The sequence below is a fragment of the Sciurus carolinensis genome, chromosome 3, assembly GCF_902686445.1.
Source record: "Sciurus carolinensis chromosome 3, mSciCar1.2, whole genome shotgun sequence".
Lineage (NCBI taxonomy): Eukaryota > Metazoa > Chordata > Mammalia > Rodentia > Sciuridae > Sciurus > Sciurus carolinensis.
In genome coordinates, this window is record NC_062215.1 from 80,783,096 (window position 1) to 80,805,376 (window position 22,281).

Sequence of the window (22,281 nt, forward strand, 5' to 3'; positions counted from 1 at the left end):
CCCAACCCCAGCCATTTTACAGGAAGAGACCGAAACAAGATGTTGGAGAGAGATCAGTGTGTCCCTCATGAGAAGTTGAAATTTTCTCCTTTCTTATGGAAGTAAGAGTTCTCCCAAATTTAAAATTGATTTTAAAATATATTTTAAAAATAAAGGCTACCATTTATTTTTAAAATATTTTTGTGTCAGAGTTAAGAATTTCAAATTTCTCTCAGGAATGAGGCCCCATGTTTTGTTTTAATATTCTGGGCACCTGGCACAGTGTCTGGTGATTATTTGTTGCTTAAAGGGTGTTTAGAACTGTTTCTTTTTATATGTAACCTAATGGTTCCCAGATTTTTGGAAAAAAGTAAGTCAGTAAAATGAAATGTAATAGAATTTGGGACACTGATAACTTCATTTTACCACATAAGAAGATTGCAAATAATAACTGCCACCTCTGACATCACCATCATTTCAAGAAGAAAATATTTTAACATCAAAAATGTAGAAAGGACAAAATCTTAGAATAAATGGTAAAGGAAGTTTTGCAACCTTAGATGCACATACTTAAATTGTGCAGCTTTTTCTCATTTTGTAGTCATCCAGGAGAACAGACTAGATTTTTCAGTGAAATTTGTAAATTTGGTTATGGTCTGGCTCTGGCCTGGCGCTGAGAAACTCAGATTCTTCTGGAATGCTACCCAGACTTTAGAGATGTTTTTAAAACTCCTCAGGATGTTCTCATTCTGTGCTTATTTTTTCTGAACAGAGCTCTATCAGAAAAGATCGTCTCTGTCCTTCCAAGGATGAAATGTCCACACCAGTTGGAACCCCACCAGATCCAAGGGATGGATTTTATTCACATATTTCCTGTTGTGCAGGTGAGGTTTGTTTGGTTTCTTGTTTTCTGAACATAAGAATTCCTATATTCCTATAGCAGATCTGGGACTTGGGCTTTCTGGCCTGGATCTGGATCTAAGGAGTGTGGTATGGATTTGGTTCAGCAGAACATGATGACATTCCCTGTTTTCATTCTTAGAGGGTTGCTGTATGCCATATTACCCTAGTTTTATACTCACCTGTTATGATCGTTGAATGTTTCCATCACTGGCTTTTCATTGATTTTTGGTGAAGATAGAACTCTTTAATCCTGTATGCTCTGATCTCTTCTACTCTACTATTTGGTTTCATTTTATTCTTTGATTTCTTTGTTTTTGTTTTTCTAGCCCATCTAACTTTCTTTCAGATTTTTCTATGCTTGTTATACTTACTTCTGCAGCAGGGCCTTTGCATACACTAGTTCCTTGGGCTGGAATGCTATTCCCTATTCTTTTTATGTTCTTTATTCATGTTCATCCAGATCTCAGTTCTACCAACCTCTTCAAAACCTTCCTTGACCCCCTAACATACAGGTTCCTTTACTCTGTCCCCTCGTACAGCCACATTCCCTTCCTTCACAGAAATATTTTTTCCTACGGTGTGTGATAATGTTCAGTGATATGTATGGTTATATATTTCCCATCAGACTGTAAGCTTCATGAGGAAGGGATCATGATTGTCTTGCTCACTCTATTTTATCTCTTGTACCTATCAGTAGATATGGCAAGTTGTAGGTACTTAGTTCTCATTTGAATGCTGAATATCTCATGGGAGACTTCTTTCTATGTGGTTTTTTTCTCAAGCCACTTTGATAAGTGGCCCATACTGTACAGCTGTCTATATTTGTGGTTCTTGTTTCTGGACTTCCTCTCCAGGCTCCTGGAAAAGAAGAACAGAGGGACTTACTTTCGTTCCCTGTTTTGCAAACTATACTTTGCATCTGATCCTAATAGTGTTGTTTGAAGCATCTGATGTAATTCCAGCCCTGCCTTTGAGGAAAGTGAGACTCAGGGGGTAATTGATTTTCTTAAGGCCAAAGAACTAGTGAATGGACAAGCATAGATTCCAGCCTACATTCCCCATCCACAAGCCCTGTGCCTTTCCCACTTTGCAGCCACTGAGAAAGAACCTGCACAGCTTTTCTAGAAAAGTCTTTGAGTTCCACGTTAGGATAACTTCATGTAGGAAACTTCCTAGGTTCAAATCTCAGCTTTGCCACTTCTAGCTGTATGACCATGGGCAAATGACTTAACTTCTCATCTTGTTAAATAGAGATAATAACTTAGAAGTAAGTTAATATGTGTAAGTTCTTGAATGAAGGACTGGTACATCTTGGTAAGTGCTTGGTAAGTGTCAGCAGTTTGTCTTGTTATCGTTTGAATCTTCCTGAGTACTAGACTTCAAATCAAATCCCCAAATTCTATAGATTTCTCAGCAAAATTTGTAAATTTGAGGTTGAGAGTCTAACTCAGAATTTGATTTGTATGTTTGTTAGACTTTGTCTTTCTGACTGGGAGATTGTACTCAATCCTTTTTGTGATAATGGAAAGTCAGATCATGGTGTTGATGATTGCTGAAACCTCCAAAGCCTGACTCTTTGGGAATTAGATCATATTCTGTCCTATACCAGAACTTTGGAGGTTAAAAAAAAATCCAGTCAGATATGAGAAGATGAATGGGAAGTAATCTCCAGTCAGTTTGACCTTTCAGGGGTCTGTGAATGTTCTAGAGAAGTTCTTGTCTGCACAGAAGAGCCTTGACTGGTGGTTACCAGATTTCTTAATTTCATGGACCTATATAATTTTGAAGCATAAATAGAGGTTGATGTAGGGCTAGTATTTGTAGTTGGCCAAGTAAGAACATTTAAAAAAAATTTTTATTGGAGCATAATGATTATATAAATAAAGGATATCATTATGGCATATTTATACATGCATATAACATAATTTGGCCAGTTTGATTCACCAGTATTTCCTCTTTCCCTTCGACTTCCTTCTTTCTGACACCATTCCTCTGCCCAGTTGGTCTTCATCCCATTTTATTGAGGTCCGTTTTTCCCTTTTTTCTCTAGCTTCCACATATGACCCTTGACCTTCTGACTTATTTTGCTTATTAATATAATGTTATCCAGTTCTATCCTTTTTTCTGCAGATGACATAATTTCATTCTCCTTTATGACTGAATAAAACTCCACTGTGCCACATTTTCTTTTTTCATTCATCTGTTGACACACCTATGCAGGTTCCATGCATCACACTGGTGATACGTGGGTACGCATGTATCCCTAGTATACTGACTTTAATTCATTTGGAGTAGTACTGAGGAGTAGTATAGCTGGATCATATGGTGGTTCCATTCCTAGTTTTTTGAGGAACCTCCAAAATGATTTCCATGCTGGCTGTACTACTTGACATTTCCACCAACCTGTATGTCTTTTCTCCCACATCCTTGCCAGCATCTGTTATTTGTATCTTAATAATTACTATTCTTACTAGAGTGAGATGAAATCTTGGTGTAGTTTTTATTGCATTTTCCTAATGACTAAAAATGTTGAAGCTTTTTTTTTTTTAAATTTAATTCCTGGCTGTTTGTACTTGCTTTTTTGAGAACTATAAATTTAGCTCATTTTTCCCATTTTTTTCTATTAAGTTTTTTGAGTTCTTTGTGTGTTATGGTTATTAATCCTCTTTCTGAAGTGTAGCTGGCAAAGATTCTCTCCCATTCTACAGGCTTTCTTTACATATTCATTTACTTTGCTATGCAGAAGTTTTTTAGTATGATGCAATCTCATTTATTGATTCTCGACATTATTTCCCGAGCTATAAGAATCCTTTGGAAGAAGTCGTTACCTGCATCTATGTATTGAAGTGTTTCCCTTTGTTTTCTTCTAGCAGTTGTGAAATTTCTGGTCTTGTTCCTAAGTCTTTGATCTATTTTGAGTTGACTTTTATGCAGGGTGAAATATGGAGACCTAGTTTCATTTTCTCAGCACCATTTGTTAAAAAGACCGTCTTTCCTCCAGCATATTTTTGATACCTTTATCAAGGATCAGATGATTGTATCCTTGTGGATTTTTCTCTGTATCTTCTATTGAGTTCCATTGGTCTGTACATCTGTCTGTATGCCTGTATCCTGCTGTTTTTGTTACTATAGCTCTGGTATAATTTGAAATTGGCTACTATGATGCCTCCAACATTGCTCTTTTAAGCAAGAACATTTTTAAACTACTATCTTTTTTCTATCATTTCCTAAAGAAAAGTCCACTTAACTCAAAATCTTAGACAAGAGGAAAGTCCTTCAAACTGAATATATTTGGGATTATGAGAACTCACAAAAGCCTGAAGGTTTTTCCATTTTTTTCAGGAAACATTTAAAGACCAATCATATACTAGCATTTGGGAATCATTACCCTAGCTGTCTGGAGTGATTCTGGAGTCTCACTGCCCATGTGCATGTGATTTGGAAAAACTACAGCAATGCTCTCTGAAAGCCAGCTGAGAAAAAAACAGAATTAATTTCTTACAAGTAGTTCTAGGGCACATTCTTTTCTCCCAGGCCAGATGTTTGAGTCCCATGAAAGGAGATACTCTCCTTGAGTGGTAGGGAACCTGTGGCAAAGCTGGCTGTCCAGGAGGTCCTCTCCACGGTCCTTCTCACTGGGAACTTCAAAGCAGGGCTGTTGATTCTTTATGAGAATCCTAGGAGTCAACAGGCTTTCTCTTCCTTATTTGATCACACTCCCAGGATCCATCCAAAGAGTAACTTTCTTTTTCTTTCTTTCTTTCTTTCCTTCCTTCCTTCCTTCCTTCCTTCCTTCCTTCCTTCCTTCCTTTCCTTCTTTCTTTCTTTCTTTCTTTCTTTCTTTTTCCTTCTTTCTTTCCTTCCTTCTTTCTTTCTTTTTCCTTCCTTCCTTCCTCCCTCCCTTCCTTCCTTCCTTCCTTCCTTCCTTCCTTCCTTCCTTCCATCCTTTCATCCTTCCTTCCCAAGGAGTAACTTAAGAGTAGATTTGAGATTAATAGAGCTAGATCTGGAAAGAAACAGACATGAAAAGCCAGAAACTGGGTTTTCTGATCCAAAAGCAAAGAGAGCTAAATTCAGTTGAGCAATAAGTCAACCACTTTAATGGTCCTGAGCCATGGTACTGGGGTGAGGGTTTGGGTGAGGGGCTGTAGTAGTGTTGAGTGCTCTCTGTTCTGCCTCTATTTTGGTTTTCTGTCAGTGCCTGAGGTCATTGATCAGAGGTGGGGTGGGTACAGTAGTGGAAATAAATAGAAGATATGAACGACAAAGGTAGAAGATACAAACGACAAAGAAGTATTCCACATAAAGCTACCTGTAGACACCTCTATCTTGGTCAGCCACTTCCTAAACAGGTTTTTCACTTTACTTAAGCTAGCTGCTCTCTGACAGTATTTCTTCTCATTCCTACAGGAGCACCTTGCTGTGGGTCACATGTCTACATTCCTAGGCATCTAGACCTCACCAAGTCTGCTGTTGTAAAACACAACTACTACTCAGAATTTGTTTTGGCAATGTAGTGATCTTTCCAGAGAGGAAGCTGGAGCCGTGCATTTTGCACTTCAGTACTGAAGGGAATGCATGAAGAACATGGGGGAGAAGTGAAGGGTCTTTCTGCACCTTACACCACTCTTAACCCTCAGCGCCTGACTCTTCTGCAGGATGTAGATTGTGTGTGTGTGTGTGTGTGTGTGTGCGTGTGTGTGTGTGTGTGTTAACCAGATTTTTAAGTGGAAGAATGGGAAGAGCAGATGCTTCTGGGTATTAGCCCTGTAGAACTGGGAAATGCTCATGTGGGTAATGAAATGCACTTGTCAGTCATCTGGTACAAGAGCCCCTGAGTCCTGACTCCCAACTTTGTGGCTTTGCAGCTACAGATCAATGAGAAATTTACATAGTCTTTCTGTACCTCAGGTTCTGTAAAACTTAGCCAGTACCTTCTACCTTATAACATCATGAGGATCAAGAGAGAGGATGTTGTATCAGCCAAACCAGATACCTTCTTGGGCTCCATATTCAGTATACATTGTTTTCAAATCAGAATACTACTGTAGGGATTTTCTTCCTCTATCAAGTAAGGGGTTTTTTTAGGTATTTGCTGTAGTTCTCTCCCCTTTCTCTGGTCTGTAGTACAAGCATAGGAAAGAGAGATTTATATTACCATCTGCCACTGGGAACGGTGGTTGGGAAAATACCTGTATTTGCCTTGTGCTTCAGGTATTTACAAAGCACGTGGGTGCTATGATTTCATTTACTCCTGTAGTGGTAGCACTGTGTTGTCAAGAATATTGAGGAACTAATCTCCTTCCCTTTACAGAAATATGCTGAGGTCTGAGAATGTGGAAAATGCTTCAGCACAGCTGCTCAGCACTGGTCCCACTGTGTCTTAGCAGCTTGGATGCCCAGCCAGTGCTCTTCCTACAGGAAAGCATGTGTTGATAGTTTCTTAACACCTGGTCAATTCAACCATGCTGATTTCACTTCACAAGATATGCGTCTCTAAGTGGGCCTTTACTGACATGGGATTACATCCCTATCAGCTCATGTTTCTTCACTTCCTTCCCCAGTGGCTGGTGAAACGAGCTATCGAAACAAAAGAAGAAATGGGTGACTACATTCGCTCCTACTCCATATCCCAGTTCCAGAAAACCTACAGTCTCCCTGAGGTTAGTATTGTGCTTTTCCTCTCTTGTCCACTGAGACCATGAATGCACAAGTTCAGGGCCCCATCCCCAATTCCTTCTTGGCATCTTTACTCCTCCTCTGGAAGCAGTGAAACAGGGCCTCATGGTTGGTTAGAACTGCCTCTTGGGTTTCAAGATGGCGGACTAGAGGGTGACTGCATCTCCTGGCACTCCAGAACTCAGGATTCAAGAAGGGGAGGTATTGAGAGACTTGGAAGAACTCAGAGACGCTGGGTGAGTCACTCCCACCAGGTGAAGCTCGGCCCAGGCAGCATGCTGGGACAGTGGGCAGCTTCTTGGAGCAGGGCAGGGTGGCGAGAGGTTTTCCCCCACCAGCCCGGCTCCATCTGGCGGCAGGCCCGTTCCACGGCCAGCTTCTCGGAGCAGACCTGCCCAGTAAGAGGCTTTCTGTGCACACCCAGTCCCCAGTGGCGGGTCCCGGTCTGCAAGCAGCTTCTGGACCATGGCAGGGTGGCGAGAGGCTTTCCTGAACAGCCCTACTCCATCCGGAGGCAGGCCCAGCCCACAGCCAGCTTCGTGGAACAGGCCCGTCCTGTGAGAGGCTTGCTGCACACACCCAGTCCCCAGTGGCGCCCCAGTCCGGTCCTCAGGCAGCTTCTCGGACCAGAGCAGGGGGGCCTGAGGCTTTCCCAGGCAGCCCGGCTCCATCTGCTGGCAGGCCCAGTCCACAGCAGGCTTCATGGAGTAGGCCCGCCTATTGAGAGGCTTTCCGAGCACACCCATCCCCCAGTCCAGCACCCAGTGGCAGGCCAGGGGCAGCTTTCTTCTGAAGCACTGCATTATCAAGTTCCTCCAAGACTTCAGGCTACTGAAGGTTAAGAGGTGATATGCTGGAACTCTACAGGGACACTATAAACCAATAAAGGAAATCTGCAATATCTCAGAGTCCCACTGATATCTGACCAATATGAGAAAACAAGGGAAGAAAATGTAACAAACTAACCTAGATGCTATATCAATAAAACCCAATGACAGCATGGCAGAAGAAATGTCAGAAAGGGAGTTCAGAATGTACATAATTAAAACAATCAGAGAAGCAAACGAGGAGATGAAAGAGCAAATGCAGGCATTGAAGGAAGAGATGAAAGAGCAAATGCAGGCATTAAATGATCACACCAATCAACAGTTAAAAGAGCAAATACGGGAAGAAAAAAATAATTTCAATAAAGAGTTAGAGGTACTGAAAAAAAAAAACAAATAGAAAGCCTTCAAATGAAGAAAACAATAAACCAAATTAAAAACTCCATAGAAAGCATAACCAATAGGATAGAACACCTGGAAGCCAGAACCTCAGACATTGAAGACAAAATATTTAATCTTGAAAACAAAGTTGACAAAACAGAAAAGATGGTAAGAAATCATGAACAGAATCTACAAGAATTATGGGATATCATGAAAAGGCCAAATTTAAGAATTATTGGGATTGAGTAGGGCACAGAGAAACCAAAGGAATGAACAATCTATTCAATGAAATGATAACAGAAAATTTCCCAAATCTGAAGAATGAAATGGAAAATAAAGTACCAGAGGCTTATAGAACTCCAAATACACAAAATTAAAACAGACCCACACCAAGGCACATTATTATGAAAATACCTAACAAACAAAACAAAGACAGAATTTTAAAGGCCGCGAGAGAAAAGAATCAAATTACATTCAGAGGGAAACCAATAAGAATATCAGCAGATTTTTCAATCCAGACCTTAAAAGCTAGAAGGGCCTGGAACAACATTTACCAAGCCCTGAAAGAAAATGGATGCCAACCAAGAATCTCATACCCAGCAAAACTTACTTTCAGATTTGACGACGAAATAAAATCCTTCCATGATAAACAAAAGCTAAAAGAATTTACAAAAAAAAGCCAGCATTATAGAACATTCTCAGCAAAATATTCCATGAGGAAGAGATTAAAAACAACAATGCAAATCACCAAAGGGAGGAACTAGCCTAAAGGAATAGCCAAATAAAGGAGAAACCAAATCATGTCAAAAAACAAAAAATGAGTCAAATGATTGGGAATACAAATCATATCACAATATTAACCCTGAATGTTAATGGCCTGAATTCATCAATCAAAAGACATAGACTGGCGGATTGGATTAAAAAGAAAAATCCAACAATATGCTGCCTGCAAGAGACCCATCTCATAGAAAGAGATACCCACAGACTAAAGGTGAAAGGATGGGAAAAAACATACCATGCACACGGACACAGCAAAAAAGCTGGAGTATCCATCCTCATTTCAGATAATGTGCACTTCAAGCCAAAACTAATCAGAAGGGATAAAGAAGGACATTACATACTGCTTAAGGGAAGCATAAATCAGCAAGATGTAACAATCATAAATATCTATGCCCTGAACATTGGCTCATCCATGTAAGTCAAACAAATACTTCTCAATTCCAGAAATCAAATAGACCACAACACAATATTACTAGGCGATTTTAACACACCTCTCTCACCACTGGATAGATCTTCCAAACAAAATTGAATAAAGAAACCATACATCTCAATAACACAATCAACAATTTAGACTTAATGGACATATTTAGAATATAACATCCAACAAAGAGCAAATATGCTTTCTTCTCAGCAGCACATGGATCCTTCTCTAAAATAGACCATATTTTATGCCACAAAGCTGCTGTTAGCAAAAACAAGAAGATAGAGATACTATCTTGTATTCTATCAGATCATAATGGATTGAAATTAGAAATAAATGACAGAATAAAAAACAGAAACTTCTCCAATATCTGGAGATTAAATAATATGCTATTATATGATGAATGGATAACAGAAGACATCAAGAGGGAAATAAAAAAATTCTTAGAAGTAAATGAGAACAAAGACACATCATATCAAAATCTCTGGGACACAATGAAAGCAGTACTTAGAGGAAGATTTATTTCATGGAGCGTATTCAATAAAAGAAGTAAAATCAAGAAATAAACGACTGAACACTACAGCGCAAAGCCATAGAAAAAGAAGAACAGATCAACACCAAAAGTAGTAGAAGACAGGAAATAGTTAAAATCAGATCTGAAATCAAGGAAATTGAAACAAAAGAAACAATTGAAAAAATTAACAAAATAAATAGTTGGTTCTTTGAAAAAATAAACAAAATTGATAAACCCTTAGCCACACTAACAAGAGAAGAAGAGAGAAAACTCAAATTACTAAAATTCGGAATGAACAAGGAAACATCACAACAGACACGAGTGAAATACAAAACATAATTAGAAGCTGTTTTGAAAATCTATACTCCAACAAAACAGAAAATCTTGAAGACATCAACAAGTTTCTAGAGACATATGAATTACCTAAACTGAACCAGGAGGACATACAAAACTTAAATAGATCAATTTCAAGTAATGAAATAGAAGAGGTCATCAAAAACCTACCAACAAAGAAAAGTCCAGGACCAGATGGGTTTACAGCCGAGTTCTATAAAACCTTTAAAGAAGAGCTCATTCCAATACTCCTCAAAGTATTCCATGAAATAGAAGAGGAGGGAACCCTCCCAAACTCATTCTATGAAGCCAATATCACCCTGGTATCTAAACCAGACAGAGACACATCAAGGAAAGAACATTTCAGACCAATATCCTTAATGAACATCGATAGAAAAATTCTCAACAAAATTTTAGCAAATCACATACAAAAATATATTAAAAAGATAGTGCACCACGATCAAGTGGGTTTTATCCCAGGAATGCAAGGCTGGTTCAACATTCAGAAATCAATAAATGTCATTCATCATATCAACAGACTTAAAGTTAAGAATCGCATGATTATTTCGATAGAAGCAGAAAAAGCATTCGATAAAATAGAGCATCCCTTCATGCTCAAAACACTAGAAAAAATAGGAATAGCAGGAACATTCCTTAACATTATAAAGGCCATCTACACTAAGCCCATGGCCAATATCATTCTAAATGGTGAAAAACTGAAAGCATTCCCCCTAAAAACTGGAACAAGGCAGGGATGCCCTCTTTCACCACTTCTATTCAACATCATCCTTGAAACTCTAGCCAGAGCAATTAGACAGACCAAAGACATTAAAGGGATATGAATAGGAAAAGAAGAACTCAAACTATCCCTATTTGCTGATGACATGATTATATATTTAGAGGAACCTGGAAATTCCACCAGAAAACTTTTAGAACTCATAAGTGAATTCAGTAAAGTAGCAGGATATAAGATCAATGCTCATAAATCCAATGTTTTTTTATACATAAGTGATGAATCTTCAGAAAGAGAAGTTAGGAAAACTACCCCATTCACAATAGCCTCAAAAAAAATAAAATACTTGGGAATCAATCTAACAAAAGAGGTGAAAGACCTCTACAATGAGAACTACAGAACACTAAAGAAAGAAATTAAAGAAAACCTTAGAAGATGGAAAGATCTCCCATGTTCTTGGATAGGCACAATTATTATTGTCAGAATGGCCATACTACCAAAAGTGCTATACCGATTCGACACAATTCCAATTAAAATCCCAATGATGTACAAGCAATCATGAAATTCATCTGGAAGAATAAGAAACCCAGAATAACTAAAGCAATCCTTAGCAGAAAGAGCGAAGCAGGGGGTATCGCAATACCAGATCTTCAACTCTTATTACAAAGCAATAGTAACAAAAACAGCATGGTATTGGCACCAAACTAGGAAGGTAGATTAATGGTACAGAATAGAGGACATGGACACAAACCCAGATAAATACAATTTTCTCATACTAGACAAAGGTGCCAAAAATATGCAATGGAGAAATGATAGCCTCTTCAACAAATGGTGCTGGGAAAACTGGAAATCCATATGCAATAGAATGAAATTAAACCCCTATCTCTCACCTTGCACAAAAATCAACTCACAATGGATCAAGGACCTCAGAATCAGACCAGAGACCCTTCATCTTATAGAAGAAAAAGTAGGTCCAAATCTTCAACTTGGTGGCTTAGGACCAGACTTCCTTAACAGGACTCCCATAGCACCAGAAATAAAAGCAAGAATCAATAACTGGGATAGATTCAAACTAAAAAGCTTTCTCTCAGCAAAGGAAACTATCAGTAATGTGAAGAGAGAGCCTATAGAGTGGGAGAAAATCTTTGCCACCCATACTTCAGATAGAGCACTAATCTCCAGAATTTATAAAGAACTCAAAAAACTCTACACCAAGAATACAAATAATCCAGTCAAAGAATGGGCTAAGGAAATGAACAGACAGTTCACTGAAGAAGATCTACAAGCAATCAACATGCATATGAACAAGTGTTCAACTTCTCTAGTAATAAGAGAAATGCAAATCAAAACTACCCTAAGATTCCATCTCATCCCAATTAGAATGGTGATTATCAAGAATACTAGCAACAATAGGTGTTGGCGAGGATGTGGGGAAAAAGGTACACTCATACATTGCTGATGGGGTTGCAAATTAGTGCAGCCATTCTGGAAAGCAGTGTGGAGATTTCTCAGAAAGCTTGGAATGGACCCACCATTTGACCCAGTTATCCCACTCTTTGGCCTATACCCAAAGGACTTAAAAGCAGAATAGTACAAAGATGCAGCCACATCAATGTTCATAGCTGCTCAATTTACAATAGCCAGATTGTGGAACCAACCTAGATGTCCTTCAATTGATGAATGGGTAAAGAAAATGTGGTATATATATACAATGGAATATTACTCAGCCATAAAGAATGATAAAATTATGGCATTTGCAGGCAAATGGATGAAACTGGAGAATATCATGCTAAGTGAGATAAGCCAATCTCAAAAAACTAAAGGAAGAATGATCTCGCTGATAAGCGGATGAGGACACATAATGTGGGGGGAAAGAATGGAGGAAGGAGGGACTATATACAGGGAAAAGAGGGTGGGACGGGTGGGAGGTTAGGGGGAAAAAATAAGAGAATGAATCAAACAACATTACCCTATGTAAATTTATGATTACACAAATGGTATGCCTTTACTCCATGTACAAACCGAGAATCAACATGTATCCCATTTGTTTACAATAAAAATAAATATATATATAGAAAAAAAAAAAAGAACTGCCTCTCTAGATGGCCACTTAATCTGAAGCCCTACAGTTTTATCATTTTCTTTGAATTTTGGTACTTGATCTAGAACTCTTTTAAATTGAAAGAGCATATTTTTGTATAAAGCTTTTTGAGAGACCACTCACTTCCCTGGGGCATTTCTATAGTAATAATTTATAGTCGTTGCAGTAACAATAATAATGTTATATGCCAGTCCTAGCACAGCATTTGACTTCTATTCTTTAATCCTAATGATTGTCCCTGTTTTGCAGATTGAGAAAATGAGGCCTAGAGGTTGGGTGACTTATCTGAAACTTCAGCACTGATAGGATTTCAAGTGAGAATGCTTATCTGAACCACTGTACTCCCTGGAACTCCTTTAGCTTACTGTTTGTAGGAATCTGTGTTGGGGCCATCTGCATAGAGCCTCGCATTTTCCCATAGAGAATGTATCCTAACTTGTTAGCAAATTGAGATGGCTTCTGGCAAAGTAGTAATGAGAAGCCTATTTATAAGGCAGATTTTTAAGCAGCTCAGCTGAGTAATCTGTAGCAACCTGGGGTTTGTTTATGCCTGTTTTGTCTTGCAGGATGATGACTTCATAAAGAGAAAAGACAAGGCCATCAAGACAGTTGTTGACCTCTCAGTAAGTTCCCTCACCTGTGTTCTGTCCTGGCACCGCATCACCTTCAGACAGTCCTTTGTTAGAATCACAGATTGCCTGCTGGGTTCCCCCAGGAGCTAGTCTCTGGTGACAATGTGAGGGAAGCCCAGCCTGCTTTGCATGCTCAGTTCCAGGACATCAGCACCCACAGGTAGAACTGCCACATCCAGTGTCCTGCATTCTTGATTGCAGTTTTAAGAGCAAAATGTCTAAATGCAAAGTCTTTCCTCTGTATCCCATGGCAGGGGTAAATTTGGCATAACTTCAAAGAACAAATGATGAACTAGAGATGGTAAATTGAAGTTACTGCCCCATACCCACCCCTGTGATGGCTTAGGAGAGGCAGAGTGGCTTCTGAACTTTGTGCAGAAAGCTCTGGGGTAGTTTTCGTCACCATCCGCTAGAAGTCTGCATGCATACAACCATATCCGCAGCACAGGGGAAAGTGGAGAGCTCTTTCTTTTCAAAACACTGAACCAGAGCCCTGGGAACATGGTCAGCACTGTTCATTCCTACAGCCTGCTTATCTAAACTGATGGGAATAAAACCTCAGTCCCTGGTTGTCCAGTATCTTTCTCTAGAAATAATACAGTGTTATTTGCATCTTGTTTACTGCATCTAAATTGTATCATACCTAATGTTTTATTCAACCATGTTTGTAGAATTCAGTCTTACTTATATAAGTAGCTTTTTAAAAATATAGTTGTATAGTCTATTTATTAGTAGGTGGGGATTGAACTCAGGGGTACCTTACCATTGAGCCACATCCCCAGCCCTTTTTATTTTTTATTTTGAGACAGGATCTTGCTAAGTTACTTAGGGCCTCACCAAGTTGCTGAGGGTGGCCTGTAATTTGCATTCCTCCTGCCTTTGCCTCCCCAGTTGTTGGGATTACAGATGTCCCCCATCATGCCTGGCTCAGATGCACATTTATGTGGTTGCATTATAAGTATAAAGGATAAGGTGATCTGGTTTATGTGACTTCATGAAATTTTCAGAAAAAGACTTCCATACTGGCTTATCTTAATAAAATTTGTGATCTTGCAATGTGATTACTCTGAAAAGAATAATCAATATTCATTTGCTGGTGAAAGACATGAAGTGCTCAGGTAAAACAGCATGCTTGTCACTTTATGATTATACTTATATCTTTTCCTCAGTTACGTTTTATAATTGGAAGAGGTGGAAAACCTTTAAGGTGGTGACATTGGGAAGCCACATACTGTTTTCAGGTTTAGTGGCACTATTAAATAAGAAGCTAGGAGTGGTGGCATATGCCTATAGTCCCAGCAACTCAGGAGGCTGAGGTGGAAGGACTTAGACCCAGGAATTCCAGGCCACCTGAGCAACACAGACCATAGCTCAAAAACATAAATAAGTAATTAATTAAAAACTAAAAAGGAAACATAAATAATAAGAAAAAAATGATACACTCTCAGAGTAATATTCTTTTCTAGCTATGAAATAGATGTCCAGTTTAGAACATTCTTAAAGTTCTTCATAAGAAGATTGATAGATTCAGGAGGGAAAAGAAATTAGCCTTAATCTTATAACACAGAAACAACCACTTTTAATGCTTAGGTATATTTTTTTCTTGTTTCTAATGTGCACTTTTTAACTAAATTAGAATCATACTCTAAAATTTTGTAAATTTTTAGAAAAGAATATAGTAATCAGTTATCTAACCCAGGATGAAAAAAGGCTAGTTCTAGCTGTGGATTTTCATTGTAACGGAGACCCTACTTCTGTTTAGTAAGGCCACTGCACAGAATTTAAGGAGATAATGATAATCATAAATACTTAGTGCCCAAACTATTCTTTTTTTTTTGCAATCAAATTGTGTTATCTTTATTCAGTGTACAAGTACAGAAATGAATACAGACACACACATACAATTTTTCTCTTTTACCTACATAGGATCACACTATTACAGTATTTTGTAACTTGCTTTTCCACTTCAACAATATTTCATTTTTTATATTAAGTAGTCTTACACTATATAATTTTAATGATTCCATAGCAAACCACTATGTAGTGGTATTATAATAATATTTGGCCAGCCACTTATTGATCTATTTGGGTTTTCAATTTATTATTACTTAAATATACTGCACAAAATATTCTGGTAGCTGACTCATGTGCAACTATAATTACTTCTTTTTTTTTTTCTTGTGAAGATTCAAGATATTTTATTAACAGCTACTGCAATCAGTAAAATAGCTCAATTAGATTACCAAGTACAAAATCAACACACAAAAATTAGTAGTTTACATATATTTGAACAATCTTTTGGAAGATTTAATGAAAGAAAAGATTTCATATATAACAGTAATAAATATATTAATATGTTAATAAAATGTGAGACCTATTAAAAATTAAAATTGAAATGCCACGAAAGGCAAAAAAATAGACTTTCTACAAATAGAAGGACTATATTACTGTGTAAATTAATTTGTAAATTTAACAAAATCTCAGTGAAAACTTAACAGTTTTATAACTATATCACCTGATGCTAAATTTAGTGAAAAAAATAAACATAGAAGTGGGACCAGCACTAAAACACATTAAGGTATTTTTAAAAGCCTAGATAATTTAAGAGTATCCTACTGGTCTATTAGCAAAACAGAATGCCCATAAGTACAATCAGATACATATAGAAATTGAATGTATAAAGAGGACATCATCTCAAATCACTGGGAAAAAGAAGTAGTCAATAAATGTTATAGGGATAAGTAAAGTAATATCCCTGCCTTACCTCATATACCATGATAAATTCTGTATGTACCAAAGATATTTTTTAAATAAGACAACCATTAAATAATAAGAAAACTTGAAATTTTTTCTTTACAAATCTGGAGTCAGCAAGTACTATCTAACCTTTCATGACTCAAAATTCCCACGTATAAATTATTTCACTGGTACTTTTTGTTATATAAAAATTCATTTTTTTATGGAAAGCATCATAAACAAACTTTTAAAAAAGACAACTAAGGGAGATATTTACAGCTCATATCACAAAGAGCTATTCTTCTTAACTTGTAAATTGACAAAGTCATAACCCTTTGAAACATAGAAAAAGGAAATAAAATTTTCTATTAATAAACAACAAGTTAGTTAACTTTACTCACTAAAAAGAGAAATGTAAATTAAAACTTCAGACTGTTTCTCTCTCTCCATTGGCAAAAATCCAAAGTTAGCTAACATACTCTATTGATACGACTCTGGAAGGGAAAGCATTTTCTCATGCATTCTGACAGTGGCATGTTAAAGTCACCCAGAATTATTGTGTTGTGGTCTATTTGATTCCTGGAAATGAGAAGGATTTGTTTGACGTACATGGATGTGCCGTTGTTTGGGGCATAAATATTTACAATCGTCGTGTCTTCCTGATTTATGGTTCCCTTAAACAGTATGAAATGTCCTTCTTTATCCCTTCTGACTAACTTTGGCTTGAAGTTCACTATTCTGATATGATGATGGAAACCCCCACTTTTTTCTGAGTCCACGTGTGTGGTACGTTTTTCTCATCCTTTCACCTTTAGTCTATGAATGTCTAGACTATGAGATGAATCTCTTGAAGAGACTATTGTTGGGTCTTTCTTTTTAATCCAATCTGCCAGTCTATGTCTTTTGATTGATGAGTTTAGGCCATTAACATTCAGGGTTATTATTGAGATATGATTTGTATTCCTGGTCATTTTGGCTTATTTCTAGTTTTTAACTTGACTTGGTTTCTCCTTTGATTGACTTTTGCTTTGCTGACCTATGTTGTTGTTTTTCATTTCCTCCTCGTGGAATATTTCACTGAGAATGTTCTGTAGCTCAGGCTTTCTAATTGTAAATTCTTTTAACTTTTGTTTATCATGGAAGGATTTTATTGTGTCTTCAAATCTGAAGGTTAGTTTTGCTGGGTATAAGATTCTTGGTTGACAACCATGTTCTTTCAGAGCTTGAAACATGTTGTTCCATGCCCTTCTAGCTTTTAGAGTCTGGGCTGAGAAATCTGCTGATATCCATATCAGATATCCCCCTATATGTAATCTGATGCTTTTCTCTCGAAGTCTTTAAAATCCTATCTTTATGGGGCTCAGGTTGTGGCTCAGTGGAAGAGCGCTTGCGTAGCATTTGTGAGGCACTGGGTTAAATCCTCAGCATCACATAAAAAAATACAAATATAGATAAAATTCTATCTTTATTTTGTATGTTAGGCATTTTCGTTATAATGTGTCTTGGCATGGATCTGTTGTAAGTTTGTGCATTTGGTGTTCTGTAAGCCTCTTGTAGTTGATTTTCCATTTCATTTTTCAGGTTTGGGAAATTTTCTAATATTATTTCCTTGAATAGGTTGTTCATTCCTTTGGTTTGTATCTCTGTGCCTTCCTCAATCCCGATAATTCTTAAATTTGATCTTTTCATGACATCCCATAGATCTTGGAGGTTCTGTTCATGATTTCTTACCATCTTCTCAGTTTGGTCAACTTTATTTTCAAGATTAAATATTTTGTCTTCATTTTCTGAGGTTCTATCTTCCAAGTGATCTAGTCCATGGGTGATGGTTTCCATTGAGTTTTTTATTTGGTTTATTGTTCTGTTATTTCAAGAATTTTTTTTTTCCATAATCTCTGTCTCTTTGTTGAAATGAACTTTTGCTTCCTGCAGTTACTCTTTCAACTGTTTATTGGAGTGATAGTTCATTGCCTGCATTTGCTCTCTTATCTCGTCCTTTGCTTCATGAATCATTTTAATTAAGTATATTCTGAACTCCTTTTGTGACATTTCTTCTACCATGCTGTCATTGGGTTCTATTAATATAGAATCTTGGTTTGTTTGGAATACTTTCTTCCCTTGTTTTTTCATGTTGTTCACATATCTTCCCCTCAAGCAGTGCAGATCTGGGGTATTGCAGATTCCCCCCTACAGTCTGCAGGTTTCCAAAACCTCTTCTTTAAGGGGGAGATCAATATTAGCAGCACCCAGTACAGACAATATGCAGCCCTAAACCAAGTAGACTCAATGAAGACATTAACAATATTGTCATAATAGAGAGGATGAGTTCAATTATTATCTACAGTATAACAGATTTGCAATGAGGTCTACAGTTTCTAATGATGGACAAAGAGGATGGAGAGGGGTGTAGGATGTAACTGGTAATGGGATAAGAAAAGAGTATATAGAAGTACTAGATTGTAGGAAGAGTAAAAGCGGAATCAAAAGAAGTTGGTTGTTAGCATGAGAAAAGGGAGAAAGAGACTCTGAGGAAACAGGTAAACAAAAGGAAAATAGAGCGAGAAAAATAAATAAAAGCTTAAAAATTTTCAAAAAGGAGAAAAATGACCCTATACTCTGACAGTCATATACTATTCAAACCTCCCAGTCTTCAGTAGCCTGATGCATGAGAGGTACCTGACAATGAACTTCCAGTTTCCAGCAAGAGTCTCAGGTCCCAACCTGAAACCTCATTTTCTTATAAATGAGGACACTGAAGCACAAAGAGGTTGTGTAAGTTGCCTAAGGTTATATTGGTTGATCATGGAGCCAGAACCAAATCCAGTCTCAGAACCATTCTAGAAAATATGCAATAGCAGCTGATTAGAAAATAGTATTAGAATAAAGAAGGTAGAAAAATGTATGAGTTTCTTGGACTATAATTTTTATTACTTAGTTTATTTCCTTTTTCACGTGTGAACTTAATCCTTAGTTGACTAGTAGTACATTTTTAGCAGAAATGGTAAAGAAATTTTGTGGATTGGTCAGAGGTTGCATTGAGGTTTTTTTTTTTTTTTTTTTTAATTTTCTCATCTACTAAAAACACTTCTCACTTCAGAAGCTCTTTTCTTAGGTTTCTTTTGTTTGTTTGTTTTTCTTGGTATTAGGGATTGAACCCAGAGGTGCTTCACCAATGAGCCACATCACCAGTCCTTTTTAAATTTTGAGACAGTGTCTCACTAAGTTACTAAGTTGCTGAGGCTGGCCTCAAATTTGAAATCCTCCTGCCTCAGCCTCCTGAGTCTCTGTAATTTCAGGTATGTGTCACTGGGCACAGTTCTGCATTTCTGCAAGCACTTCCTTAGCTGACTTGAAATTAGAGTTCCCCAACTTTGCAGGGCTGTTGTGCACATCTTGGTCTAATCTTGTGGGCCAGGTTAAAGTACTGAACAACTTGCAGTTTCTTGTTCTTATCCCCAAGAAAATTCTCTTCTTCTACGGAGGGAAGGGAACATGTCCTAGGTGACAGATACAGCTCTTTGCAATATCTGGTTCTGAAGGGTGTTTTCTTCTCCTAGCTATTTCCCAGTTCTGCCTTTTAGACACCTTATCAGTATTCTTTCCTGCTTCTTATTGATGAATCTAGAACCCCAGGTTTAAATTGTGAATGAGAAATTCAGGAATAAAATTTAACCAGCTACACAAATGCCTAGTTTCCAGGTCTAGCTTTTTACAAAACAGCATCTAGTTGCCATTTTATTTATTGAGTGTCCATTATGTGTCTGGCATCTAATTAGGCCCTACTGTTAATCAACACTCAGAGAATTTTATTATTATGAATTCTATTTTATAAATCAGGAAATCAAAGGTTAGAAAGGTAAACAAACTCCCCTGAGTCGCTTCAGAGTTAGGAAGAGGCAGCGAGATTTTGATTTTCTATCTGACTCCTACACAACAGGTTGGCATTTCTGTTTTCCCACACATTCCTGGCACTAATTTTGTAGTAATGTTGCTGACTTATTTCTGGTCTCTGAGGTATTATTCATCTAGGTCGCAGAGACTTGGGCATATCCAGAATAGCTGACACTCTCCCACCACCTCTTCAGTCCTTGGAGGCATTTTCTATGACTTTTCCCATTTGCAGATGGGAGAATGGATGCTAAGTGGAGGTTGTCCTGATGTCTTCTTTTTTGCGGGGATGGTGGTGCCAGGGATTGAACACAAGGGCATTCGACCTCTGAGCCACATGCCCAGCCCTATTTTGTATTTTATTTAGATACAGGGTCTGAGTTGCTTAGCGCCTCTCGAAGTTTCTGAGGCTGGCTTTGAGCTCTTGATCCTCCTGCCTCAGCCTCCCAAGCCACTGGGATTGCAGGTGTGTGCCTTTTTTTCATCTGTCAACATGATATCATTGTGCCTCTACCAGCATGCTTTTTACTTATTCTGGCTTCAACATAATTTTGAAAAATAAGTACTAAACATTTACTATTAAGTATGAAGCTTATTCTTGCCTTTAGTTATCCTTGGAAAATTGTTCTAATCTTTTACTTTTGTCTTTAGTTATGTAACCCGTCCTATATTTTTGGAACATTAGTTTTTGTTTTAAAAGGTTGTTTTGCTTTAATACTAATGCTGTAGTAATAAGGAAATATGCGGAAATAAAGAAAAATACAAAGATGAAATTGTCCATGGTATTATCCATCATCATTGCCAGGGACTACCACTGATATTCCAAGTTGGAAGTAGAGTTATGAGTATCACTGTAGAGAATCAGAGATCATGAACACGGTGTTCTTTCTTGTTGCTTGCTGTTGCTCCATAATATGTTGAGGGTGTCTTTCCATGCCAATACATATACCTCTGTAGCATTTTTATTAGCTGCAGATTATTCATTGTGTGCAACCAATTTAGCTAGTTTAGCTTTTATCTTTTGTTTACCCCTCTTGGCCATTATGTAGAACATGCTAAGAACTAATTTTGTCTTCTATCTCTAATTATTTACTTAGATGTATCCCCTTAGTGGAATTGGGTAAAGGTTATATTCAGATCCCCAGGCAAAATGGCCTTCTTGAACTTTAACACCTGAGCTCATTGCTTTGGGGTACTCTCTTTGTCTTGACTTCGTTTTTCATCATCATGGGGAATATTCCCAATACTCCTGGTTTTTTTCTTTGAAATGCATTACTTCTTACTTCTACCTATTTCCTGTTTACAAAACAGCTAGTTTCTTTATAGAAGGCCTCTCCCCAGAGATGGTATTTTCAAAGGACTGAAGAAATGGAAACTCTGGCCTCCCCAGCATAGGCCTGTGCTTACCACCTTCCACTTTTGCATCATGATCATATTTGGCTTATTTGTCTCAGTGTGCTGCTACACAGTTCACTTCCTCCTGTTCTGAAAGTATCTGTCTCATGCAGTGAGAGAGGTCTTTTACTTGCTCTTAATCTTTAAATAAAGCATGCCCTAAAAATTTTACCCAAAATATATATTTTGGTAATGTTTAGAATGTTGTGTGAGAATAGAAGGAACGGGGGAAAAAAGACTTCATAGAGCTTCCATTTTTTGAACTTAATGGATTACTGAAAGATCATTTAAAAAGTCATTTCCAGTTCCAACTCCAGTGTTTTTTTTCCTTAGGGAATGCTATAAAGAAATCCTTTCATGTACAATATGCATGTGACATAAGTAACCCAATATAGTACTTTTTATTATTGATGAAGATAATAATAATAATAATATACATCTATATATAGGTGAGAATATATATTTTAGCCCTTACCATGTTTCAGGTACTATTCAATATATTGATTATTTAATCCTCACAACTCTACTTACACATGTTTTACAGATGGAAAACCACAGGTGTTAAAGTAACTTGCCCCAAATCAGGGAGTTAGTTAGTAAAGGGCAAGGACTAAAGACCTGCTATGACTGTATTCATTCAGTAATGTTAATTGAGCACTACTGTATGCTAGAACACATTCTAGCTCATCAAAGAGAAAAATATGACCACTAGGTGGCAGTAGCATATTCCAGCTTTATTTGCACTTGGTGCTGAAAGCATCAAGAGAGGCCATGCAGGCGGGAGGCAGAATTTATTCACAGGCTCTGAGACTGAGGAGTGTCTGTTGGAGTTGGGCTTGGGCTGTGAGAATGAGCAGTTAAGTCCATGGAGGTGATTCAGGGAAATGCCATTACCTGCTGATTCGGGTATGATCTGACCCACTGGAGCTTTTGAATGTAGACTGCCAGATTGGTAGTGGTTGCTTCACAGCCTGCTCTGTTA

General features: G+C 37.6%; 1 protein-coding gene across 4 annotated transcripts in view; it reads left to right on the plus strand.

Moving 5' to 3' along the window:
• Positions 1–22,281, plus strand: part of Ccdc93 (coiled-coil domain containing 93) — a 91,131-nt gene that overhangs the window by 12,691 nt on the left and 56,159 nt on the right. For all 4 annotated transcript variants that reach the window (XM_047544880.1, XM_047544881.1, XM_047544882.1 and 1 more), the window contains exons 4-6: positions 752–863; positions 6,447–6,545; positions 13,215–13,271. In XM_047544880.1, the coding sequence (XP_047400836.1) occupies positions 752–863; positions 6,447–6,545; positions 13,215–13,271 (268 nt within the window). The remainder of the gene's footprint in view (positions 1–751; positions 864–6,446; positions 6,546–13,214; positions 13,272–22,281) is intronic.